Source organism: Balaenoptera borealis, assembly GCF_965194805.1.
Source record: "Balaenoptera borealis genome assembly, chromosome: 7".
Taxonomy (NCBI): Eukaryota; Metazoa; Chordata; class Mammalia; order Artiodactyla; family Balaenopteridae; genus Balaenoptera; species Balaenoptera borealis.
The window spans coordinates 118,863,753-118,891,479 of NC_138864.1; the positions used below are offsets into that span (position 1 = coordinate 118,863,753).

Sequence of the window (27,727 nt, forward strand, 5' to 3'; positions counted from 1 at the left end):
TTTAGGATGGAGCCAGTGCTCTTTCCAGCTTTCTACAACCTAAATGGAAGCTAGAACAAGCTCAATTACTTTATTTTATCTAAGTAGACTCTCTTTTTTAGAGCATTTTTAGATGCACAGCAAAGGTGAGCAGAAAGTACTGAAAGTTCCCATATATTATATCTGTCCCCCCAGACAACCCCCCTACAACAGACACAGCCTTCCCACTATAAACATCCTCCAGCAGAGATTGGACATTTTCAATTTTTAAAAGGACTTTTAACAGATAAAGTAAGAGTGGGGGAGGTGGGTGATAATTTACAGCTCAGTAATATATAACAATGGCAAATAATGATTTTCAAGCTAAGGAATTTCAAGTTAAACAAATGAATTTCTGGAAGCAGTTTAACCAAATTATATGCATAGTTTTGGAGCAAATAATTTATGTTCATACTTTTCTTAAAAATCCAAGCCTACACATTGATAATATATATTAGTGTGTCTGTCACAAATGCTTCTTGAAGGAACTATTTCAATTTCTAGGTAGACATCTATGAGATAAACTTCCTAGGTAGAAGAGAGAGTATTTCCGGTTTGGGGAACAGCAAGAATTTTAGAATCATGGGGTCTCACATGGGAGAGAAGCAGGGAAACTCTTAGATTGTGATTGACTTAAAGTTTTTTCTCCCTCAGATGGTTGAGATACGGGATTAAAGTCCTTGGAAACTTTAGATCAAATATTTGTGAAGTGTATAATAGTAAAGTGTTGTAGTGAAAGATTAATGTGACAGTGGTCCACAGAGTGAATTGTTCCAGTAGTTCTCAAATTTTATTCTCTCAGAAACACCTGAAAAGTGTTTTATTCTATCAGAAACACCTGAGGGGCTCCTTAAATCACTGTTTGCTGGACCTCATCTGCATAGTTTCTTATTCATCAAGTCTGGGTAGAGTGTAGTCTATCACACTTTGAAAGGTACTGAATTAAGTCACACTTAGGAACAAAATGCTAAAATAATAGAGACCAGCAGTATTAATAATGGAAATGAAGGACCCATGTGACCGATGCTTTGAAGTAAGAGTTGATGTAACTTGCTGAATGATAGAGGTTGGATGAGGAGGAAGATTTCCCCAGGTTTTGAGCAGGAGTGACTGAGAGGATTGTGAATTCTTGTGAGAAGCTTGGCATTTGGGAATTCACCTCTGTTGTCTGCAGATGAGAGGAAAAAAACAGTAGTGATGTAGACTTCTGGATACTGTGACCAGAACCCTCACAGTAATGGGATTTTTCCAACTTTCCTGAGAGAAAATATGCAACCAATCTGTTAATTGTGTGGGAGTTAAGAAATTCAGGTGAGGAATGAGGAGCCTCTCTACTTTCCCTGTGTACTGCTTGGGACATCACATAAACTTTGTCACAGTCACTGGGTGCTGTAATATCAGAAGCCATGGGAACATGATGGAATGTGTTAGTGGATGAGCAGAAGCATGATACATTGGGTGAGTATAAATGATCTGGCAAATAATTAATGGATAGTAGGTAAAGAGATGAGCTGGCATGTGGATGAGGGAATGCGTAAGTGGTTGGACTAGCAGATGAGCAAATGGGTGAGTGAATATTGAGATGGTTGTAGACAGCTAGGTAAACAAGTGGCTACGGTAATGGTGGTGTTAAGGATTACTGGGTATATGACTTGGTAGAAGAGTAAACGGATACATGGTTCACTTAAAGGGTGCATGATGCCTAAGGAACGTATCAGAGAATGATAATGTGACTGCATTCTGTCCAAATTACATTAAATCTTTTCATAAATACCAAAAATTTGAAGAGGCATAAAATGTTAACACACTGTGTTAAGGACTTTGCATCCTCTTTTCCTTTTTTTATCCGGAGACCATAAAAATCTATTGTTGTAAATTTTATTTGGAGTTTTAAGTCTTTATGTTGCAATTACCATGAGCAATGTACTCAGGTCCGTTTAAAATGCAGTGCTCATAGCAGCCCAGTGGACTCCTGGAACATATCTCAGGGGAGTGAAAACACCTCTCCTGTCTCCAGGAGAGGTAAGGGCATCCTGAGCAGAAGAGGATAATTGGTTTTTCACCAGGCGGATGCAGGCCTAGCCACTGCTCACTAGAATAGGGGCATGAGCACTAAAGTCAGTTTGGGCTGTAGGAGAATATCCTAAAACCTCAGAAAACTGGCTTCAGTGAGTTTTCAGATGACCTAAGGCTTCAGTGGATTGTTGTAGTCTGAGGAGGATGGAGAGAATAGTCTTGCACAGGGAGGAGAAGGGTAGCATCAAGGCCCTGCCCTTGAGAACTGGGAGTGGAGGCAGCAGTTAACACTCTAATGCATAAGGCTCCTGAGGGGAATCTGTTGGCCCACATTGCTAATTCAGCCGCTGCTACACCTCATTACGTTTGTGTCTGAGCCAATTCTGGGGCACCTGTGAACCTCCTCCTAGCAGTTTCCCTCACAATCTAAACTAGTCCCAGGTGATCTTAGCGCAGGAACCAAGGAGTGTGGGCCCCTTCGTTTCTCTGGTCCATCACTTTGTTGGGGGGAAGTACTCTTCAGAAATCAACATAAACCTAGACTGAAGGAGACATGCCTGTTTTGTCTGGCACTAATCAGTGAGTGAGAGCTCTAACAGGTATCCACAGAGGGTGTGCGTAAACAGGCTTCTACAGGGGCAGAAATAGAACTGATCTGATTAGAGGATCAGGGATATGAACCATGAACGTTGAAATCTTCTCCTCTTAATAAGTATGGCAAAGGTAGTGAAGTAATTCTGCTTTCCAGAACCTGGGGGCTTAGGTATATTTCTGTTCTAACAGTTCTCAATTCCAAACTTTAGTAATGGCAGAAAGAGTAATAGTGAAATGGAGGGAATGAGGTAGAAAATGATTAATATTTAGAAATTGGAGATAGTATGGATAAATTCTACATTATAGTTGGGCAAGACACTAAGGAACAAACCAAGATCTGTAAAATGATGGTTAGGTTTTAATATTTATGAACATGTAGTAAGAACATATTACATTTCCAAAAAAGATAAATTGTTAATTGCTATGAAGTCTTTTATCTCAATTATTTCCCCAAGAGTATGTATACAAAGTATTCTGATTTTACTTTGAGTTTTAGAAAATAGAATTGTAAGATGATGAAATGGATTACTCAAAGTCGTACGATACTCAGAATGTGAAGTGGGATGAGAATTCAGGTCTCCTGACTCTCGTTTAAAGGTTGGTGACTCTATAAGCTTCAGGGATTGCACTGTGGACACATGGTGAACTCAGGGAATTATATTGCAAAAGAATGGCCTAGTCTTACCTATAGAACAAGACATATAAAGAAGGCGAGCATTTACAAAATGAAGTCATGATAACATAAATAATCAAAGGATCTCAGGTTTGTACTTATTGGAGAAGCTTGGCCTCTATAATTGTTGATTATGTGAAAAGCCAGGAAACCAAGTCCAGACAGTAGTAGAAAACTTAATTACCTTCTGAGGATATAAAACTGTTTTTGAGAAATCACCCATCCAAGTGGTCCTGGGTTCCCTGTTCCAAACATTTGGGTGATGCAAATATTCCTGCCCGTGATGAATGCTTTCAATGTACAGAGCATACATATATTCATCCACAGATCAAATGAATATTTCTCTAAATTAAAGCCATTATCTTTGACAGCTTAACTGTGTGAAGGTATGGTTTGGTTTATTTTGATCAGCATAAAAGAAAACTTATTTGTAGGTTGTGTGACTTACCTTCATGTGCTCTGCTTCTGTATTCAGGACTTCTCTTTGTATCAGCTAAGACTGTAGAGGACTCTAATAAGAAGCACAGTATGATTAAGACTCAAGAATGTTACAAAACATGATGCACAAACTTTTAGGGGAAAAAAGACTTTGGCTTTTTATCCCTTAGCTATAGTGCACTATCTTTATAATGAAGTAATAGGCTCACTAGTAAGCCTCACTGTGTTTCAGATTGGATTTTTGAAGCTGATCCAAGGTTTTGTCCAACTATGTAGTCTTTGAATTGGCATGAAGAGTGGGAAGATTATTATTCTGAAATATAACTCTGGAAGGTGAGATATTCAGGATCACTTTTATAGTGTGCATACTTCCTGAATCTTTTCAAATTAATACTTCTCTCTTCCTAATGTAGGAGGAGATAGAGATGATTTATTGAAGCAGACAGCCAACAGAAATAGAAAATGTTGTTAGGTAGGTTTAAATGTATAATACACCAGGGTAGGATAAATAAAATGTGGTAAGAATGTTGCAAGTGGAAAAGTTAGCCATGTGTTAAGCCCTGAATACTTCCATCTTTGCAAAATTTCATGGAGTACTCTGGGCTGTTTGTCCATAGTGTAGCAACGGAAATTTAATTCAACTAGAAAATGATTTAAAAATGGAAACAGCAGCTTCTGAAAACATCTCCGGAGAACCACAATAATGATCCTATCTATGTGGCACCAACATAATGAAAATTCTGTCAATATTAGTTTGACTTTGTCTGTGGGTCAAGTTTCTAATCTTTCTTGATGAGCAGTTGCTCATAGTTCTTCAGGCCTTATTAGTACTATTACGGCAGAGAAAGTGGGGGAAGAAGTGGTAAAAAGCTAAAAGAGTTCTGCAAATTGAGAAGCCACATACCTGCTTGGGGCTGTACCTGAAAGGCATACTGTAGAGCTCTAGGGGGTTTGGTATGGAAGGGTCTTTCATCTGGGAGATCTTCTGCTCAGAGTTTAAGTAAATTATAACAGACTGGTTGGAGATGCCTGATCTCCATGACTCCTAATTACCAGATAAGAAGAGGAAAGGGCAGTTTTAGAGCACAGGCCATTTCCACTGGAAGGCAGGCCTTGGTGTGGAGAATTAGAGAGATGGCATGAAACTATTTGGCTCATAGATGAAGAGTTAGAAGGCAGGCCTAGAAAAGGAAGGCAGGAGCATGCTAGCGCCAAATTTTATCTTCCTCCCCGTCAAACCCCTAGATAAAGACTAGTCCTGGTTTTAATATCAGCTAGCACCGTTGTCAGAATTTTGCACTCATCATCCTGTTCAGGTGACGAATATTTTTAGCCAAAAGTGTTATCAGGTAGTAGGAGACTGAAACAATAGGAAAAACAATTATGGCTGAATTTATAGAGATAGAATAGGTTGGAAAATAACATTATATTTGTTACAATTTAAATCAAGTTTTTATAATCCAGAGACTATAACAGTACCCATGGAATCAATAAATAGATTTACTTTTATTAAAAAATGTAATAATTGACTGAAATTTATCTTTTAATTTAGGTGTATTTTGTCATGTAAAAGGAGTTGTGTGAGAAATATGTTCACCTACTTCTTATTTCAGTAGAGAGAAGAACATTTCAGTCCTGATATATATATAACTGATAATTACTGGGTAATGGGAGAAGGCACATGGCAGTAGTTATAAGTAAGGTCTGAAAATGTAATAGTTCAACTGATAAAATTTAGGTGTATTTTGTCATGTAAAAGGAGTTGTGTGGGAAATGTGTTCACCTACTTCTTATTTCAGTCAAGAGAAGAACATTTCAGTCCTGATAAATATATAACTGATAATTACTGGGTAATGGGAGAAGGCACATGGCAGTAGTTATAAGTAAGGTCTGAAAATGTAATAGTTTAACTGATAAAATTTGATCTTACTGTTCATATCTCACCTCTGGCTTTTCCTGCAGTTTTAGTGTCATTCACATACTTGTCCACAATAAGATTAGATACTTCATATTTTAACCCCCTCATTTAGTATTATTTCATATATAAACAGTTCACCACAAGGATAATACTCAACATAAAAGTAACAGATTCCAGGCATTAGTAACAGTACTTTAAGGGTATAATTTTTTATTCAATATTTCAATGGCACCTTTAATATTAAGTCACATAGTGTTCTATACTCGTTAGAGCCACAGTAATTTTCCTATCTCCACTATAATTCATAAAACACAGGCATGAAGACGCCCTTCCTTCATGGTGCTCGTATCTAAGGAGATGAACCACCTGGGTACATCATTCTTCAGTTCTGTGTTTTGAACAGTCAACATGGGTTGTTTATTTTTGAGCAGGCAAGAAAGCTCAAAACAAATGGAGAGGTATGATCTGAGATTTGTTGAGTGTGAGCATGATATGACCCAAAAGATGTAAAATAGGATTTTGTTTTTTATTAATGGAACATTACAAACCTGTAAAAAAGGTGAATTAGCTGAAGTTAAAATAAATACTGAGAAGAAAATACAAAATGACTTTTACAGGAGGAAAAGCTAAATAGATTGGCCTCTTAACTGTGGTCATCGTTTAACTCCGGTTTTGAACATCAGTTGTATGCTCAGGTCTGCACCATGAGGTTTTTGTTGTCTTCTTTACACAGACAAATGGAGAAATATTCCCAGATTTTTCTCTTAGTTTTTTGACTTCAATGAAAAACACGTGTTTAGAGAGAGCTACATATTCTACAAATTAGTTTGGACTGAGAAGACCACGCTCTGGCTTCCTGATAGGAGCAGTGAGATATGAAGCACATTATCAGGCACTAATCCATTCTCTACCCTGGGCCTGGGTAGAAATCCAGCTCTATTCCAGTGGAGCTGAGCCCAAAATAATATGGAGACAGTATTAACTGCAGGGAGTGTTAAAAGAATCTGATAAACACATGTTTTCTCCTTCATTTGGCTTTCCAAATGCTGATGTTATTTCTGTTTTCTTTATCTACAGTGAGTCCCAAAAGGGACTATGTGAGTGTGGATGTAAGGTGTATTTGGATGTTAATAATTTTGAAATAAGCCATGGTGTTTAAAAATGAATAGTAGTCTTAGGTTAAAATTAATCAGGTAGCATATCAATGGAAGATATTTCAGCTATTTTAATAAAATACTTTGCTGTAAAACATAGTATAATAATTCTACAGATAATAAAATTTAGAAATAGGACAAGATTGTGGATTGTGTGGGTATTCTTCTGCTCAGGATGAACTTAATTCTGTATACATTTAGACATCATAGATCTGTTTGTGCATGAAAGTGATGTGAAGAAATTTGTTTTGCATGATTAATGTGGAGGCAGTATGTAGGATGTGTGGAGTGGGTAGAGCTTACGTCAGGGAAGTTTACAAGGAAGCTATTACACTTCATAAAGTGGGATTGATGAGGGCAAATGTAAGGGTGAATGAACACTAAATGAAAGATGGAAGATATGTAATTAAAACAAAGATTTATTTATTTGAGGCTTAAATAAATGAGGATTTATTCTATGGAGTGGTGAGGAAGAAGAAAAAAATCAATCCTGATGTGTTAGAAGAGTGGGAGAACTTTAGTTCCATTGTCAGACATGAAGAAGTCAGGAAGGAATACAGCATGTGGGGAGATGAATGATGTTCGTGAGATGTTTATGAAATATTTTTCAAATTGTTGGGAAAAGCATCTGGAGCTTTGGAGGGAAGTCTAGGAGATAAATGCAGAATTGAGGGTGAGCTACATATAGTTGATAATATTACTTTAGTTAGAAATCAAAAACCCTTCAAGAAAAGAAAACTATAGAAAGAAGAGTATTAACTGTGAGCAAGAAACTTACAAAGTTCTCACAGTACTGGGGTAGGTAGGAGAATTTAGGAAAATTACCCAAGAATGCAGATGAGGAATAACAGATTGGAGGACAATCTGATCAGAAGTGAATGATAGAGTTGAGAGTTGGAAGGAGGAATTAGTTAACGCTGTTACAAGTTAGCAATGAAAATGAAATGAAAGTTTCTGAGTTTGATGCCTAGAAGGCCATGAGTGACCTTTAAGAGACAGTTTCTATGGATTAGTGAAGGTGAAAACTACATTTCCATGGCTTAAATGAAGAATGTTTTGAGGAAATAAACCCAGCAAGTGGATACCAATCATTTGAGAACTCTGGATGTGAAAGAAAGAAATAATTAGAGTGAAAAATAGCAAAGATTCCTCTCTCCATGGTGAGAGGTATGCATATTTTTTATAATGAGGGAAAAGGAGTCCATCTGAAGCAGGAGAAACCCCAGGATGACAAAGAGATAGACTAAATGAAGAAATAAGATCCTGAAAGAGAGAGCATGAAATCAAAGGTTAGATCAATTATCATCACCAAATAATGGGTGCCTGCCCTAATTCAGTCATTAGTATAGGAATGTTGGATCTTCAACTGCTTAATTTCACCGATGATCCTTTCAGTAGGCCAATATTATCCACATTATATAGATGAAGAGTAATGAGACTCAGAGAGGCCAAGTGGCTTGCTTCAGGAAGTGGAAGAGAATGAATTCAAAGCAGAAACTATTAGATTCCGAAGCTCATACCTGCACTAAGTGACACTGTCACTTGTTTGTAATGAGGCACAAGCTGTAGTAGAGAGATGTACAGGGTGAGTAAAAGGAACACAGGTGAGTCATTGGCTGGCATGTTCTCCAGGCGGCTTGCACATGCACCAGGGGGAAAAAATGATGTGATGATGATCTGTTTCGTGTCATTTCCTCTATGGATGGGGTAGGTCTTTGAACACAGGTAAGTGTAATATTCGCCTTGAAACACCAACATCTAGCCAAGATGAGACTTTATAGATATTTGCCAAATTAATAGAAAAAGAAATGTCTACTTTCTGCTGCAGATCTGCTATATATTCAACAAAAGTTAACAGATTTTTTAAGTTAAATATTTTCTTGCAGTTTTACAATTATATTTGAAGGCCTTCTTTGAGGCAAGTAGATGTTATTTCAGCCTGACCATGTTGAAGAAAAGCAAAGTGAGGGGTGGTGGTAGAAATACCTTGATAGAGCAGTAGAGGACATCAGGTTTGTGGACATTACGAAAGAGGTTTATGAAAATTTATGTATCTGAATCATGAAATATATGGCCATTTCTAGACCTACTTGCTTTGTTTTGTCCTTTAACAGGTTTTCAACTTAAAAACGGAACAATTATTTTGCCAGCAAAATGGGTTTATTTGGGAGAGGGTTTATTGCAAGAGAAATCGCAATTCAGGACATGCAAGCTGTAGCAAAAGCCATAGGCAAGTCCCACAAACAAAGGAGAGGAACCTTATAGACAAAAAGGAGGATGTTGGGACCGGTTGTTTTGAACCAAAGTCCTTTGGAGAAAATTGAGAATTCAGGGTTATGCCGGTTTCTCACTGGCTGAGTTGCTGGGGTAGTCCTTTACTTACAAGAGATGCAATGTGTTTATCTTTTCCTGTTGAGGTTTGTAATTGATGATTCTTTCCTGTTGATGATTCTTCCCTGGGGCCTGTAATTGACAATTCTTCCTGTAATTTACATTGATGGTCTGCTTGAGACTCCCTATCAGGCCTCCCTTATTCAGGGTTTTCCTTTTTTAATTTTCACACAGGTAAGAGAGTTGAAGCATAGACAATACTCACTTTTCTGCTCAGAGACCCTACCCCAACCCCTAAGGGTTTGTGGATGACACAAGCAGCTCTGTTGCTGCCCTCAAGCCCTCTTACTGCCTTATCTCCTATTTTCCTTTATTTTGTACTTTATTTTGTACACTGCAAGAAAAGAAAAGTTAGTGAATTAGGCAGGCATGGAGAAATAATAATGAATGAGTCCTATAAAAATATTTTTAAAAATGTAAATGGCTTATTAATATTCAAAATTGACATTATAACATACAGTTCTACTGAAAAAGCACTTTCTGGGTGAAAGAAAGCAAAAAGTCAACTCGATTCCTCTGTACATCTACATGAATTCATACCTCCTTCTCTGCCTTCGACAATTAAGAAAGGTATTTAAACATTTGCTTCCCTTTCTCTCTTGTAAATAAAAAGTCAAGCATTCACACTCTCATTTCCTTAATTTTGAGCCCATATAAAAGGGTAGATTTTTAACAGCAGCAAGTTGAAAGGAGAAAAATGAAAAGAACAAGGTACAGTTACAGTCATCTACCCCACTGTATCTCACTGAGGCTAAAGAGACCCAAGGCTATCAGAAAGACGAATGGTCCCCAGGTCCTCAAAGTGACCCAGCAATTCCTAAGCCCTCAGTTCTATTAAAAATTGCCTCCGATATTATTTATGACTGAATTGTTGAGGGGGGGGGTTGCATGAGAAAATCATGTTTGCTACTTTATTTACGCCAAGGCAGAGATCATATGACTACTAATACCCATACAACTACAGTACTGCTACAAGTAACAGTTCACAGAGTACTTTCTCCATAAGTTACCTACATGTGAGCTTAAATGTACTTGTGAGTTGTATAATATTATCTGTTTCATATGTAAAAGTTTGTCACTAAACCCACATCACATAACTGGTAAATAAAATCAGTTTTCAAACCTAGATTCTCTGATTCCAGATCTTCTCACAAGCCCCTGCCTCTTTTCAGTATTTCCTTTTATAATAGATTTATACATTTGATCATGATGGATCTAGTTGACATATTTAAGGTAGTTTTTGTAACTTTCCCACCAAGCTTTTCTTCACTGTTTATCAGTTTACCTGCCATTGTTATCTACCATCCTTTCCTTGCCCTAGAAACTTAGGCAAGTTGGTAAAGATGTGGAGCTCCTATAATTGTAATGCATTATCTTCAGGCTTTAACTGGGCCTCCCAGGGACAACATCAAGTCCTTATGAAGGTGCTGTCCTGTTCTCTGATGCAGAATGGATACAATGTATATCAGGGTGAAGCCTGTCATCTTGGCCCATGAGTGATGTGAAACATCTGACTAAGGGTGGCCAATTGTATATAGTTTGTATTGATAAAAGTTATTTTTATGGTTCTGTGATTCAGTAGATTCTGTTATTTCTGACTCTCTCTGCAGATTAATAATCCTCACATTTTAAAATGGGAGCAGATAACCAGACTTTGGTGAGAGAATTCATCCTCCTCAGCCTGTCCAGTGACTGGGACACTCGGATCGCTCTCTTTGTCCTGTTCTTGGTTATGTACCTGGTGACAGTGCTGGGGAACTTCCTCATTCTTCTTGTGATCAGACTGGACAGCCGACTCCACGCTCCCATGTATTTCTTTCTCACCAACCTCTCCCTTGTTGATGCCTCTTATGCCACAAGCATTGTCCCTCAGATGCTGGTACATTTTCTTGCAGAACATAAAGGAATCCCATATGTAAGCTGTGCAGCCCAGTTATTTTTCTCCCTGGGCCTGGGTGGGATTGAGTTTGTTCTCCTGGCAGTGATGGCCTATGACCGCTATGTGGCTGTGTGTGACCCCCTGAGATACTTGGTCATCATGCATGGAGGGCTCTGTGCTAGGTTGGCCATCACATCCTGGGTCAGTGGCTCTGTCAACTCTCTCATGCAGACCACCATCACCTTTCAGTTGCCCATGTGTACGAACAAGTATATTGATCACATATCCTGCGAACTCCTAGCTGTGGTCAGGCTGGCCTGTGTGGACACCTCCTCCAATGAGATTGCAATCATGGTTTCTAGTATTGTTCTGCTGATGACACCTTTGTGCTTGGTTCTCTTGTCCTACATCCAGATCATCTCCACCATCCTAAAGATCCAGTCCACAGAGGGGAGAAAGAAAGCCTTCCACACCTGTGCCTCTCACCTCACAGTAGTTGTCCTGTGCTATGGCATGGCCATTTTCACTTACATCCAACCACGCTCCAGCCCTTCTGTCCTTCAGGAGAAGTTGATCTCTCTCTTCTATGCCATTTTGACACCCATGCTGAACCCCATGATTTACAGTCTGAGGAATACGGAGGTGAAGGGGGCCTTTCAGAAACTACTAGGGCAATTATCTGGATTAACGTCAAAACTGGCAACTTGATGAATCATGAGCATCACTTAGAGAAAAGAGCTTTGCTTGTATGCTTTCCCACCCAACTGAGATATGAAGCATTGTAACTGCATTGCCCTGGCAACCAGGAAGGAGATGACGAAATGTGTACTTGTGATACTGGGTAGGAGGCTGAGTGAGTGGGTTGGGGTGTGGGATGTAAGGGTGTTTTTATGTCACAGCAGCATGTTCAGAGAAATTAAGCCCTGCTGTAATAGAACTTCCCACTGTTAACCACTCAGTATCCATTCATATGGCCTCAGAGTATTTGAGGAAAATATCATTTATTGTTTTTGATAGCAGCATGAAAAATTGTTGTAATCATTGACCCATTCTTGGATCTTACCTTGGAACACTGATTTTATTCAACCACATTTTAAAGAGGTTATTGTATTTCCATTGGGAACAAAATGCATTTTCATATTTGAACACTCACTTAAAATATTGTGTGGCGTATATAGTCACGTTCATTAATTGTGTGAGTCAGCATCCTAAGGAGGGCGTTGCTATCAGCGCTGATTAAGATGTTTTTGTGCATGACCTACTGCATGTGGATATACGGACTGTGTGTGAGTGATGGAAACAAGTGAGAGGAGAAGCATCAACCAAATTCATAGTTTACCGTGATAAGGATATAATCAAGGGTTGTTTGTACACAATGACATTATTTAAGAGAAATATGAGATTCAGTTACTGCTAATTAGCATATGAATAATTTAATAAGAAAACTATTGCATGTATATTGGGTACCATTCAAAAGGTAAAATTGTAATTTCTGAAAATTCAGCAAACCTTTCTTTTCTCTGAAATCTTGGGAAAAAAATAAGCAAATAAAAACAAGGAAATAAATGAATACAATGTTAAGACATAGTTAATCTAAGAAAAGCAGTTTTCTTGGAGAAGCCAGTGGAAGATAGTACAGCTTTGATTTTGTGTTATCAGGATAGGTCAGTCTGCCCTGCAGATGTTATTCTCAAGTCTCCACATTAAAGGCCTTCTTGTATTCCCCTCCCCGTCACACACACACACACACACACACACACACACACACATAGACACCAAAACCCTACTTAATCTCTGTAAATCTTGTGAGCTGGCATTGTCTGTGAGTGTACCTTGTCTCTGAGGATAAACCTAAATAAGGTAAAAGAGGGGAAAGAAATAATTAAACAAGGGATAGGTAAGGGAAGGAGACAAAAAATATGGGAATAGTGGGTCCTCTCACTCTCTTCAAGGAGTATAAAAGAGGGACTCTTCTCTTTTTCTGGTCTCATTATTAAGTCAGTTGATTGGTTTTTGGTTGATTTGCGTTTGGGCGTTGGTGATCAGAAGTTGAAGGGTTTCCACCGGCACCTATTTTCTCTGTGAAATAAGATGGAGTATCCATGGCTGAGAGTACAGGGGAAGGAGGAAGAGATACAGGAGTGAGATTTGAGAATGGTGCAGGTTTTTTTTTTTTTTTTTTTTTTTTGGCTGTGTTGGGTCTTCTTTGCTGCACGCGGGCTTTCTCTAGTTGTGGTGAGCGGGGGCTACTCTTTGTTGTGGTGCGCGGGCTTCTCATTGCAGTGGCTTCTCTTTTTGCGGAACGTGGGTTCTAGACACATGGGCTTCAGTAGTTGCAGCACACAGGCTCAGTAGTTGTGGCGCATGGGCTCTAGGGCATGGGGGCTTCAGTAGTTGTGGCACGTGGGCTCAGTAGTTGTGGCTTGTGGGCTCTAGAGCACAGGCTCAGTAGTTGTGGCGCATGGGCTTAGTTGCTCCGCAGCATATGAGAGCTTCCCTGACCAGGGCTCGAACCCGTGTCCCCTGCATTAGCAGGCGGATTCTTAACCACTCCGCCACCAGGGAAGTCCGAGAATGGTGAAGGTTAATAGTCCACATGGGTATAGACAAATGTGCCCCTTTTACCTGTGGACATCACTGAGCCTAAAGTATCTCTGAATTTCATCTCAGTATCTTCAATTACAAGGTCACAAAGGTCATATTTTTCCTCTAATTTGACCAACTTTATCTTTATTCTCAACCTTCTCTAAAACAAAGTTACAGATGATCATTTTGTAGGCATTGACTTTGTTGTAGACAGTGCTTTTGGCATTGTGGGATATCAAAGTTGTGTTCAGATATGGCCGCTACCTCAAGAAATTTACAGTCTTGTAGGGCAGGGGTTGAGGAACTGTTTCTGTATTAGGACAAATAGAAAATATTTTAGACTCTGTGGGCCATACATTCTACATCACAGCTATTCAGCTCTGCCATGACAGCACTAAAATAGCCATAGATAATACATAAAAAAAGAATGAATGTGGCTGGTAGCAATAAACCTAAATATATGGACACTGAAATTTTAAATTTGAATTTTATATAATTTTTACATCATAAAATATTCTTTTTATTTTTTCAACAATTAAAAAATATAAAAAAATTCTTTTCTTGTAGGCCATGCAAAAACAAATGGCGGGCCAAATTTGGCCTTTGGGCAATAGTTTGCTACACCATTATAGGGGAAATAGAACAAAAGTGCAAAATTATAACGCGAGGTATGCACATAAAGAGCCCTGTTACTCAAAGGAAGAAGGGATTCATAAAGAGTCCTGATATTCAAAGGAAGAAGGGATTCTTTTCTGCATGTAGACTGTTATAATGGTGAAAGCTTCTAAGAGAAAATGAAGTGTTTCTGACTTCAGTTTGCATTTCAGAAAGCATCTCATTTCTCATAGTCATTTAGGTCCATTTACCCAAGATCTAAGGACTCCATACTAATGGGTGAATGGAGGACATGAATCACACACTGAGCATAATTCTTAGATATCTGCTGAATACTAATTGGATGATTTGTATTACTTCTTAGCAGCATTTAACCACAGTGACAGGTCTTTTGGGGACACATTCCCTTACATACAAGCTGAAGCTTCACTCTGTACTGTCCCTTATCATGATGTCTGGGACCATCAGGTTCTCCCCTATTCATCCCACTAAAATTCAGGATCTTGAGACCTAAGCCTATTGTATAAAATATAGGTCCTATAAAATGTACACAACCAAGTCAGACTGATGTGGTTTGGTTGTCCTTCTAGTTCCAAATTTGGGCTAGGCTACTCCAGTGAAATCTGATCCTCAGTATCATGAGATTTTTTTTCCCATCTCATGGAAAATATCTCATCACTGTATGCATACTATTTCCTGACTTCTTTGAGCCTTCTACATCTTCCTCATCAAAGTATAGCAGGATAACGAAACAAGAAGTGTGATCCTGGGCAAGTTATAAAACCTCTCTAAGAATCAGCTCTCTTTTTCATAACTTACAAAGAATAATAAGCTCCTCATGAGAAATTTGAGAGGATTGAGTGATATATTATATGTAAAGCAGTTAGTAAAATGGCTGACACACAAAAAGCACTTGGTAACTGTTTGCTATTATCTTTGTTTTTTTCTCATAGAGTATTCTACCAATTTTCTCCCACCTCCTGTCCTCCCTGACCCTCTGGCAAACATTTTAGACCAACTCACTAGTCCATCCCAAACAATCTAAGGGATCTGACAGAAGAGTAGATGCCAGGAAAGTGTCTAGAAAACAGACCTCTAATTTTTGGCAACAAAGAACAAATTCTGTCTCATGCATTCTCATTGTCGGAGGTATCATCCCCAAAGCGGTGAAAATTGGTCTTTATGGGGGGGGCCAAAAATATCTTAGATATTGCAGTGGCTTATGGCCCTTCGAAGGGACCATATAAACAGATATACAGAATATCTAAGGTATTAAATTTCCACGGGGTGGGTGATTAAGAAAAAGATGTCTAAAAAGTTTTCTTTGAGGGATGATGATGCATAAAAGGCTGAGACAAACTGCTCTGTCTGTAGAGAACTAGTCCTTGTTTGGGCACCAGTATTCACAAGTGAATCATAAGCACAGAGGTCAGAAGACATACAGTCCCAGAGTTAATTCATTATAGGCTTGATGTCTGCTTCATCTGTTTTTTACCTATCTTAGTCTATAACCCTGGGCCTTGACTACCTTGACCTACTCTATCTAAGCAAATCCTGCCCAGTTGGTTTCTACCCCTATTTTTGGCCTTTACAGCCACAAAGGTACGGACAACTGAAAGTTGAGTGAATTCACCCTGCTGTGGGACCTGAGTCACTGGAGACCCTGTTCAACTTCTGGCCAAGTACCTGGTGGCAGTGCTGTGATACTTCCTCATCAAGCCCCTATGAGCAGTCCGGACACTTGATCACCTATTCTATATATTTTTTATTTAATGACTGTGCTTTGCGGGGTTCTGTTACAAAGTTCTGTTTCACAGATGCTTATTCACTTTTTGGGAGCCAAGAAGTCTAGAAACTTTTAGAGGGGGTATTAGAATTCCCATCAGTTATATAAATATAGGATTTAAGTCAGATTCATAAAAATCTGAAAGAGCAGAGTAATATTAGCTAGTTCTGTGCTACACTTACGAATTTTAAACTTTAAAGGTCTCCTAAATTCTATAAGCTTATATTAATGGCTTTCCTTAAAATACGGATATTATTATCCACATTGTGGGTAAAATATGAGTTTCAAGTATATGTAACTCAAACGCAAGCTCAGACAGCTAGTAATCAACACATCCAGCCTAGATTCAGTTCAGCCTTGGCTTGTCTGAATCCAAAGGCATCCTAAATCTCGACAAGGGCACCCCTTTTGGGATACCACAGGGAGTTTTGGCACTTTAAGTCTGCTGTGTGTGGATCAGCGTTCAGTTGAAGATGTGAAAAACCCACAGACCCGTAGTGTTACCATTATAGTTAGGACCGTTAGGGTTTCAAGTGGTAAGACCCAAAGCAAAATGGATAAGCAAAACTAAAAATTAAATAAATACCTTAACTGTGGAATATAGTAATGAATATCATGAATGGTATCATGAATAACTGAATCTAGAGTCTAAAAAGTTTTTTGAAGTTTGTCTTTTTAAATTTTTTCTTATTTCCTGCCTCTTGGCTTTGCTTCTCTCTGTGGAACTTGTTCTTTTCTATCATTCATCGATTTCCTCTGTGAGGTGGAAAAAGTGACCCTTGGAGGCCCCAGATATACAACATGATGTGAGAGACAGAATCCTGACTTGTCTGCTAGCTCCAGCAGAAAAAGCTCAGAGATGGGTCCAGGTTGGCTTACCCTGGGTGGTGTGGCCCTTCCTCAGTCAAGCCCTCTGTTAGGGTTATGAGGCATTAACATATTTTTTACTTGAATTGTTTTGATTAATGGAAGCTTATTTTATCACCAGTCATATGTTCAATCTTTGTAAATGTTCCATACATACTTGAAAAAAATGTGTTTTCTGTAATTGTTGATTGGAGTATTCTATAAATGTTAATTAGTCCACGGTTGATAGTGCTGTTGAAGTTTTCTATTTCCTTACCATTTCCTTATTATTCGCTTCTTTCTACTTATTCTATCAATTATTGAGAAGTATTGAAATCTCTAACTATAATTGTGAATTTGCCTATTTCTCCTTGCATTTCTATCAGTTTTTGCTTCATGTGTTTTGAGGCTCTGTTATTAAGTGCCTCAGTATTTACAATTGTTCTGTATTCTTGATGAATTGCATCTTTTACTATTATGAAATGCTTTTCTTTATCCCTGGTAGTGTTCTTTGCTCTGAAATCTACTTTGAGTGATATTACTATAGAAACTCTAGCTTTCTTTTGATTAGTGTTAACGTGGTATTTTTTCACCATATCTCATGGATCATTGTCCTTCATTGCCTGATGTCCAATACCATGAAAATTGTAGTTTAATATATTTTGTCCTGATCTATAGTTGTTTCTGATGGGAGGGGAAGTTCAAGCCCTGTTTCTGTATCTTGGCTAGAAGGGGAAACTTCTTTTGTCTGTTCCATTGATCCATGCCTCTACGGATAAAGCAATGTTAGATTGTATTGAGTACTGTAGCTTAATAGTAAGTCTTTAAATCAGAGAGTGTCACTCCAAATTTGTTCTACATTCTCAAAATTACTTAGTCTGTATTCTAGGTTCCTTGTTTTCCACATACATTTTAGAATCAGCTTGTCAAATGTTTCAAAAAAGCCTGATGGAAATTTGATTAGGATTGCATCCAACTTAGAAGTCAAATAGTAGGGGAGAACTGTCAGCTCAGCAATATTGAATCCTACAATTCGTGAACATGGTATTTCTTTCCATTTATTTAGGTCTTCTTTAATGTCTCTGATCAGTTTGTTTGTAGTTTCCATGATAAAAATCTTACACGTGTTTCATTAGCTCTTTCTCTAGTATTCCATGATTTTTATGCTACATTACATGATACTCTATTATAATTTCAGTTTCCACTTTATTCATTGCTAGAATATAGAAATAAAATTTATTATTTCATGCTGATGTGCATCCTTTGTCCTTTGTTAAAACCCCTTATTAGATTTCCTTTTTTTGTTATTGGTAGATTCTCCTTTTATTTCTTTTGCTTTCTTTATTGCAGTGACTAGAACCTCTAATACAATGTTGAATAGGGGTGTTGAGAGTAAATCTGCTTCATTTTTCTGGATCTTAGAGGGGAATCATTCAGTCATTCACCATTAAGAATGATGTTAACTATTAGAACTTTGTTAATGTCCTTTTTCAGACCGAGGACTTTCTCTTCTATCTCTAGATTCCTTAGTTTTTATAATTAATGGATATTGAATTTTGTCAAACAATTTTTCTCATGTCTATTGAGATATATCTCATATAGATATCATATATATCATATATATATCTCAATAGATATCATATATTATCATATATAGGTAATCTCTGTAGACTCTTGATTTGGTAAATCACATTTTTTAATTTTTTTAAAAATGATTTTATTTTGAACTAGTTTTAGACTTAAGGAAAGTTTGAAAATATAGTACAGAAAGTTTACCGTAAAGTTAACATCTTACATGACCATAGTACAAATAAAAAAACCAGGAATTTAACACTGGTGTAATTAATATTATTTCATTTTTTAGCTAAATTATAGTGCTTGGTCTAATTTTATCAGTTTTCTCACTAATTATTATTTTTTTTAAAATTTAGAACACTATCCAGGATCCCACATTACATTTGCTTATTATTTCTCTTTAATCTCCTTCATTCTGTAACAGCTTGTCTTTCCTTGTCTTTCATGCCTTGACACTTTTGAAGAGTATTGACCAATTGAAAGTTTTACTGACTTTGCATTCGTGGGATAAACTCAACTTGGAAATAACATATTTATTATAAGCTGGATACAATTTACTAATATTTTTAAAGTATTTTTGTGTCTATGATGATGAGTGATTTTGATCTGTGGTTTTCTTTTTTTTATTTGCAATGTTTTTGTTTGGTTTAGATATCAGGGTAATATTTAAAGAATTAATTAAAGGAGCAAAGTTACTTCTGCTAAAGTTTTCTAGAAGAGTTTGGTAGATTTTGTAATACTTCTTCCTAAAATGTTTGGTTTAATTCACCAGTAAAGCCATTTGGTCTGTTGTTTAGATATAAGACTATTCACGTTATCTGTTTCTTCTTTTATGAGTTTTGGCAGCACAAAACTTGTAAAAGAAATTTAAAATTTTTCCATTTCGTCTAAGTAGTCAAATGTATTAACATAGACTATATTCATAAGGTTTTGTTTTTATTCTTTTGATGTCTGTAGGATCAGTAGTGATGTCACCCCTTTCATTTTTTATATTGATAATGTGTGTCTTGTTTCTTCTTTCTTGATCAGTCTAGATAGAAGTTCATCAATTTTATTGATGCTTTCAAAGAATCATCTTGATTTTTTTTTCTATTTTTCTCTTTTCTATTCCATTGATTTCTATGCTCATCTTTATTTTTTCTTTAGGTGTATGTCCTTAACTTTGCTTGTAATATTTTGTCTGCTGACTATGAATACTTTTTATCAATAACTGAATGTATCTTTATTTCTTTTATTTTTAAAAGACATTTTCTCTGGGCATAGAATTCTAGGATGGCATGTTTTTTCTTTCAGTTTTTCTGTTAATATTATTTTTTTTCTCTGTATGTAATGCATTTTTTTATACAACTGCTTTCATAATTTTGTTCTTATTATTGCTTTTCAGCACTTTGATAATGTAGCACTTTGTAATGTTTTTCTTCATTTTTAAAAAAATGCTTGAGGTTTGCTGAGCTACTTGAATGTGTAGGTTCTTTCTTTTCATTATATTTGGAAATTTGAGGTTAATATTTTTAAAATATTGGTTATGTCTTCCCCTATACCCCAGTACTCTTTTTTACTTCTGGGACTCTGATTTCATGTTTGATATTTCTCACAGCTTATTGAAGCACTGTTCAATTTTTTTCAGTCTTTTCTTCTCTGCTTCATTTTGGATAGTTTCTATTGCTATGTCTGCAAGTTCTCAGATCTCTTCTTCTGCAGTGTCTAATCTGCTATTGATTTTATTCAGTGTATTTTTCATTTTAGATATCATATTTTTCATCACCTTATAGTTTGAATTGGGTATTTTTATATCTTTGGTTTCTTTCCTCATCATGCTTAGTGTTTTCTCTATATTCTTGAAATGTGAAGTGTATTTATAATGGCTATCTTAATGTGCTTGTATTATAACTTTATCACCTCTGTTGTTACTGCATAATTTTTATTGGTTGATTTTTCTCCTCATCATGGCTTGTTTGCATTCCCTCTCCTTGTGCTGTGGCCTGGAAACTCTTCTGCCTCTTTGTATGCTTGGAAAAATTTTTTACTGGATTACAGACACTGAGTTTTATGTTTTTGGGTGGTGGATACTTCTGTTCTCTTCACCTATATCTTAGGAAATTTTTTATGATGTTTGATTTCTTTTATAGTTTCCAGATTTAACTGCTTGAAAGAGGAAATATTTGTCTTCTCCCTATTACCTATTAAATGGTATTTTCTAAGGGGTGGGACTACCCCATCTTTGTTCTCCTTGCATCAAGTGATATTAAAAATAGTGTATAGTAAACCATTATCCATTTCCAAGACTAATAAAAGAAGACAAAGAGAAATGGAAGAAATAGACAATATTAGGAAAGAAAAGAGACATTACCACAGATTCTATATACATTAAAATATATAAGAAGATATTAACAAATTTGGGCTAATAAATTTGAAAAGTTAGATGAAAGAGATAAATTCCCAGGAAAGATAAACCTGACCAAAATGGACACATTAAGAAATAGAATAGTCCTATATACTAAGAAATTTGAATGCATATTTAAGAATTTTTAAACAAAGAGCATTTCAGGCCAAGTGGCTTCACCAGTGAATTCTACCAAATATATAAGGAAGAAATAACACCACTCATCCACAAAAGTAATTTCATATATACATATTTAATATATAAAAGCCAGTTACATTTTTATATAATTTAAAAGTTACTATTTAAAACAGCATTTCAAACCATCATACCTGGGAACAAATCTAATAAGACATATACAACACACAGAAAAAATATACATAGAAAAAAGGAAAGATATTAAATAAATGGGAGAATATTTTTTTTTATGGACTGGAATACTGAATAGCATAGAAATGTCACTTCTCCCCAAATTGATTTTTAGGTAAAATCCCAATTAAAATTTCACAAAGTTTTTTTTTTTTTTCCTGGAAATCTTTAAGCTAATTCTAGAGTCAGATTGAAAATTCAAATAGCCATGAAGAGCCAAAACAATTTGAAAATGTAGAATCAAGTTGGAGGATTTATACTACTATAAACAAGGTTTATTATAAAGCTACAGTAATTAAAACAATGCAGTACTGGTATAATAATAGATAAGTAGACCAATGGATCATAAAAAAATAGTCTAGGGAAAAACCTACACATATAAACTAAAATTTGATTTGTGGCAACACAGGAGAATAGTGAGGAAAGAATTGTCTCTCAATAAAAGTGGATATTCACATAGAAATAAATGAATCTAGGTTCCTATGTCATATCATGCACAGAAAAAATTTCCAGATATATTGTTGATCTAGATGTGAAAAGTAAAACATTAAAACTCCCAGAAGATGGCATTGAAGAATAACTTCATGATTTGGGAGAGACAAAGATTTCTCACTCAAGACTCAAAATGCAGTAACTGTATGAAGAACAATTGATGAATAGAACTACATTAAAATTAAGAACATCTCCTCATCAGAGACACCATTAAGAGAATGAATAGGTGGGAGAAAATATTTGTGATACATATAAATGACAAGTGACTCATATTCAAAATATATAAAGAACTAAACTCAATAAGAAAAAGAGAAATAACCCAATAGGAAAATGGGCAAGAAATTGAACATACACCTCAGAAAATGGAATATCCAAATAGTCAATAAATACTTAAAAATATGTAGAGCCTCATTAGTCATCATAGAAATGTAAAATATAATCACAGTGAGATACTACTATGTACACATCAGAATGGCTAAAATGAAAAAGACTTACAATCCAAGGACAAAGAATGGTTAGAGCAAAGGAATACTCATACAGAGTTGGTGGGAATATAATTGAAACATCTGTTTTGACAGAACTGATGATATTAGCTAAAGTTGGACACACACATAATCTGTGATATAGCAATTCCACTACTAGGCAACAGAAATGAGTACAGTACATGTCTGGGACAAAAGATGAGTGTGTGTGTGTGTGTGTGTGTTTGTGAGTGTGTTTATGTGAATGTTCATAGCAGTGTTGTTTTTAATAGCCGCAAATTAGAAACAACCTAAATGTCTATCAATGGGATGGATATCAGATTTGAGATGCCTTTAAGTGGGTAGTAAATTTTTGTAGTATTTTTAGAAAATGAGGGCAAACATCTAGATATAAAAATACATAATGACAATGCACAGTTAAAAGGAACCTTCCAATAGAGACAAAATGGAGATATGTCCCATGAAATAGTTACATAAGTTGTGTAGATAATATATAATCATAGCTTATGTACAATTTCAGAACTTTGTTACAGGAGATATTGCCCAAAGATCCCCTTGACGGTCCATAAATAATTGGGCACTTTGGCTCAGATAGTCTCAATCGTGAGTACATGGACAGAAAGTCATGGGCAAGTTTTAACTACCTCAAAGTGAAATTTCAACAAAGACAGGAGAATGTCTCCAGGGGAACTGGGGATTCAGATTCTCTTTTCTCATGTTTCTGGCTCAGGAAAAACTGAATTCTCACTTGTAAATTCTTTTAAAAGCAGATGAGAGTTTAAGGTGAGAGAGTCACCATACAGAGAAGGAGAAAAAACAATAGAAACCTAACAAGCACAGCATAATTGGCCTGTAGAGATTTTATCTCTGAGGGAAAATAAAATCCCACTTCTTGCCCAGCCCTGCTCTTCCTGGGGCAATGCTGACCTCTTTTCCTGGAGGTAAGGCAGTCATGCTCAGAGGCTCTCCATTGGGTTCTTAGGATTATGAGTCAAGAAGCAAGGATTTCCTTAACACACAGCTTCTTTCTGGGCTCATGTGAAAATTGGGTTGAGTTTGGTTACTACAGAGATTAAGGTCCCATTTTTGCAGTTGGTTTTAAGAAAATACGTTTGGGTAGCCAAACTGGGGAGAAATTTCTCTTGAATACCTCTGAGAAATGAAGCACCTAGCCTAGGGCTTTTACTGCATTCATAGGAAACATTGAACTTATTTACTACAGGTCGTGTTCCCTGTGTCACATTGCACTCCCCCCACAGCACTTGTCCACTGCTGGAAATCTGGACCTGAGAACAGGTTTGTGTTAAACAGCTCATTCTTAAACAGTGATGGTCAGAAGGTAACTTAGTCTAGATGACTGGCTCTAAACTTTCTGTTGCTCCAAGTAGTGTAGGTATGCATTAGGAAGTGGGAATGGGGTGGCGATAGCAACTTAGCCAGTTAACATTGTTGGGAAATCTCAAGCTTTCCAGGTGGCTTTTTTTGAGAACACTTCTGATGTAGAACTTTAGGAAGCTTGAATCACAGTTCTTGGAAGGGGAGGTGGTTCAGGAATGCTGTTTATCTTACTATTATTGTCACTTACAACACCTCCGCCTTATTTTTGAAAATCTGTTTTTAACTTTTATTTACACACCATATTTTCAAAAGTGTTTTAAACATTTTACTTTTGGTTAAAAAATTATTCTTTTTCCTATTGATGTCATATCCTTTTTCTATTATCCTCCCTACTTCCCCCACTCCAACAAATTGGGACAGACTTGAATTTATGCTTCCTTTAGACAGATGAAGAAGCTACAGTTGGACCTCCAAATCCACAGGTTCTACATCCGTGGATTCACCGACCATGGATTGAAAATATTAAAAAATTTTCCAGAAAGTTTGCAAAAGCAAAACTTGAATTTGCTTCATGCTAGAAACTATTTACTTATCATTTACTTTGTATTAGGTATTGTGAGTAATCTAGAGATGATTTAAAGTGTACAGGAGGATGTGTGTAGGTTATATGCAAATACTAGGCCATTTTATATAAGGGACTTGAGCCTCTGTGGATTTTGGTGTCCACTGGAGTCCTGAAACCAGTCCCAGGGATACTGAGGAGCAGCTGTAGGTAGTGACAGTTGAACTGGGAAATGCAAGTTCATTGGCCAAGCAGGTCGTTCATTCACTCCCAGGGAGAGGCACTTTAAAAAACATGAAGATGATACAGAAACGTGTCATGCGAACCATGAGTGTTTCTATTTGTAAACAATACCTTGCTGAGCCTTTAAGTGGAATTACTGATCCAAGACCAGGGATTACTACATTTTCTTTCTCGAGCCCTTAACTATTATTAGTTTTTAAGAAGTGAAAACTCAAAACCACAAGATATTATCATCAGATTTTTCAGTCAAGTCTCCTTATTTGGTACCTGAGAATACCTTAAATAATCATCAGCTACCTCCTGCACTGTATTTTTTTTTTCCTTTTAGCCCTCTCCTGGTGAACTCATGTTACATGAATTGCTTCATGTATTATAGCAGAATCAGAGACTGCCTCATGCACCTTCCTAGGAATATTATCTATTAAAATACCATCTGTACATTGTCAGGTTCCACTGACAGGTCTCAGGCACTGATTTTTCCCTTTGAAGTCACTTATCTCTCTTTTGTACCTGAGTTCTTCACCAGTGATAATTTTATATTCCAACTTTTCCCTTTTCATTGGGGATAAAAAGGTAGGTTTCCTCTTTCTTTGACAGAAATATTACAAAGTGGCTTGCTGATCTGAAGCTCTAGAGTAAATTCTAAAGAATTAAAGAACATTTTGTACTTTTATTGCCTCCTCTTGTAATTTACATAAATTATCTCTTGGAGTGGGAATGGTTTATCAAGCTTAATTCATTTCTAGATAAAAGATTATCAAATGCAAATGCCAATAGACCCTTCTCTGCTGGCTAATCCAATCACCTTTGGCACCCTATTTATCTGCAGTTAGCTGCCCTTACTGTCATGAATACCCTCAACACAAAGTATGATTCTCATCATATATTCAATGGCACTATCTGATCACAGACAGCAAACAGATAATATCTCCTTGTCACAGCAGTGCATGCGTTTCACTTTCTGTACCTAAAGGACAGAGTAATTAGAGGGGCAGGGTATGTGGGAAATCTAGAGTGGGCTTTGTTCAGTCCGTGAGGTTTTTGGAAATCACTTGTGATTTGACAAGTAATGTACAAATAAGATTACTAAAAGTTCTAGAGAGAATACTAGAGCCCTTGAGCTTTCGGAAATACTAATATATCAGTAGGATTAGAAAGTTTGCGGATGGTATTGAGCAGACTAGAGTATTACCTTCTGGTCATGTGAGTCACAGTAGAGGGAGCATAGCACAAGGATGAGAAAAGGCAGAGTTTTCTAAGGGGCAGGGGATAGTCAAATATTTCAGATAAAGATAAAAGTAAGGACGGTTGAAGGAAAGATCATCAACAGTCATTTCACTGAGTTAATTCTAATTAATTTTTTCCATCACATTATATAGTCTCCAAATCACAATAATCACTATCCAGAATACATGCAAATAGAATCAGAGGGAATGTGCAACCAGTTTTCCCTTATCTTTTAGTTAATAGGCTAGCACGTGTGGCAACTATTCGAGCTCTTATCATTTACTAAGGAAGATAGTTAATGCATCTTTGATTTGTTTCTTGACAGTCTTACTCTGCTGTCGACCCCATGATCTGCTGCTCTTTCAAGGGAGGAGAAATGCAATATTGCAGATTCTTTCCTCTTATTCTCTCAGCCAGGTAAAAGACAAACAGGTGAAGATTTTTCAAAAATGAGCCTCGTCACCCAGGTCTTCATTTTTTATCTCATTGACTCTGAAATGTAATTTTTGATAATTTTTAGCTACTAAAAACTATTTTATATTTGCTACCTTTTAACTTACAACCCCAAATTTGTGATTTCAAAAGGGTGGAAATTTAGTATCTCATTTTCATAGTCAAAGAATCCAGAAGTAAAAAAAGTAAATTAAAAAAAAAACCTGTTCGTACCTATTAGGTTCCATTCAGTATGGATTTTGAGATAGTAAGGAGGGAAAAACCGGTGTCTAACAGAGAAGTAAACAAACTCCATGGTTAGGAGTTGGCTTTAAAGAAAAAAAATCACGTTTTACAGTTAATCTTTTTAACTCAAATAAGCATTTTAATGAAAACTTTCCTGCTTAAGAAGGAGAAGAGTTTTCTCGTTGGATCTGAGCCACATCAGCGGGTTCTATTGTTTTCCAGAAGGAGACGTACAATCTGAAAAACCACACCACTTAATATTAGATGGCTATTTGATCTAAGTGACCTTATAAGGTCCTCTGGCACCTTACGTATCTAGTTTTTTTGGTTTATAACTTGGGTTTGGTCTTCAGAAGCTCATGGGCAGGGAAAACCAGACATGGATGAGTGAGTTCATTCTGCTGGGACTGTCCAGCTGCTGGGAGACTCAGGTCTCCCTCTTTGTCCTTTTCCTGGCCATGTACCTGATGACTGTGCTGGGGAACTTCCTCATCATCCTCCTTATCAGACTGGACCGCAGGCTAAACACACCCATGTACTTTTTCCTCAGTATCCTGTCATTTGTGGACATCTGTAATACCAACAGCACTGTCCCCCAGATGCTCATTCACTTCCTGTCAGCCCAGAAGTCCATCCCATTCTACAGCTGTGTGCTCCAGCTGTTTATCTCCTTGGCAATGGGCAGCACAGAGTTCTTCCTGCTGGGAGCCATGGCTTATGACCGCTATGTGGCAGTGTGCCATCCACTGCACCATGCGGTCATCATGCACGGAGGGCTGCGCCTGGGGCTGGCTGCCGGCTGCTTGGTGGCTGGTTTCGTGAATTCACTGATGCAGACAGTCATCATCTTTCAGCTGCCTCTGTGCCGTAAGGTTGTTAATCACTTTGCCTGTGAGATTGTTGGCTGTGCTGAGGCTGACCTGTGTGGACATCTCCTTCAACAAGGTCATGGTGGCCATCGCAGGATTTCTGGTGATCATGCTTCCCTGTTTTCTTGTTCTGTTCTCCTATGGTCGTATAGTTGCTGCCGTTCTGCGTATTCATTCTGCCCAGGGACGCCACAAAGCGTTTGGGACGTGCGCCTCTCACCTCACTGTGGTTTCCATGTGCTTTGGAACAGCCATCTTCACAGACATGAGACCCGTGGCTGGCTTCTCAGCAGACCAGGAGAAGATGGTCACCCTGTTCTACGCTGCGGTGACCCCCATGCTGAGTCCCTTCATCTACAGCCTGAGGAGCAAGGAGGTGATGAGCGCCTTTAGAAGAGTGTTGGGGAAACTTAGTGACAAAGGGTAAAGATTCAAAGAATTTCTCCTTCCCTCCAGCAGCCCATAGAACGACATTCTAAACAAAGAGAAAATGATGGACATGCCCTTTCTTCTCAGATTTTCTCATAAGGTAGATCATGGTGAACAAGTTTTTCTAGACTGACTTTCCACATTCATCCACATTTTGACTATGTATCAC

At 37.2% G+C, this 27,727-nt stretch overlaps 2 protein-coding genes and 1 pseudogene across 3 annotated transcripts in view; all 3 read left to right on the forward strand.

Moving 5' to 3' along the window:
* OR6B1 (olfactory receptor family 6 subfamily B member 1) overlaps nucleotides 1-27,727 on the forward strand; it is a 104,620-nt gene that overhangs the window by 31,907 nt on the left and 44,986 nt on the right. The gene's annotated exons all lie outside the window — the stretch shown is intronic.
* Nucleotides 8,662-21,471, forward strand: LOC309632702 (olfactory receptor-like protein OLF3). The gene has a single exon (XM_082400491.1). The coding sequence runs from the start codon at nucleotides 10,836-10,838 to the stop codon at nucleotides 11,787-11,789; it is 954 nt and encodes a 317-aa protein (XP_082256617.1). The 5' UTR covers nucleotides 8,662-10,835; the 3' UTR covers nucleotides 11,790-21,471.
* On the forward strand, nucleotides 21,560-27,571 carry LOC309632706 (olfactory receptor-like protein OLF3; annotated as a pseudogene). Its single transcript has one exon. The product of its transcript is annotated as an olfactory receptor-like protein OLF3 (transcript).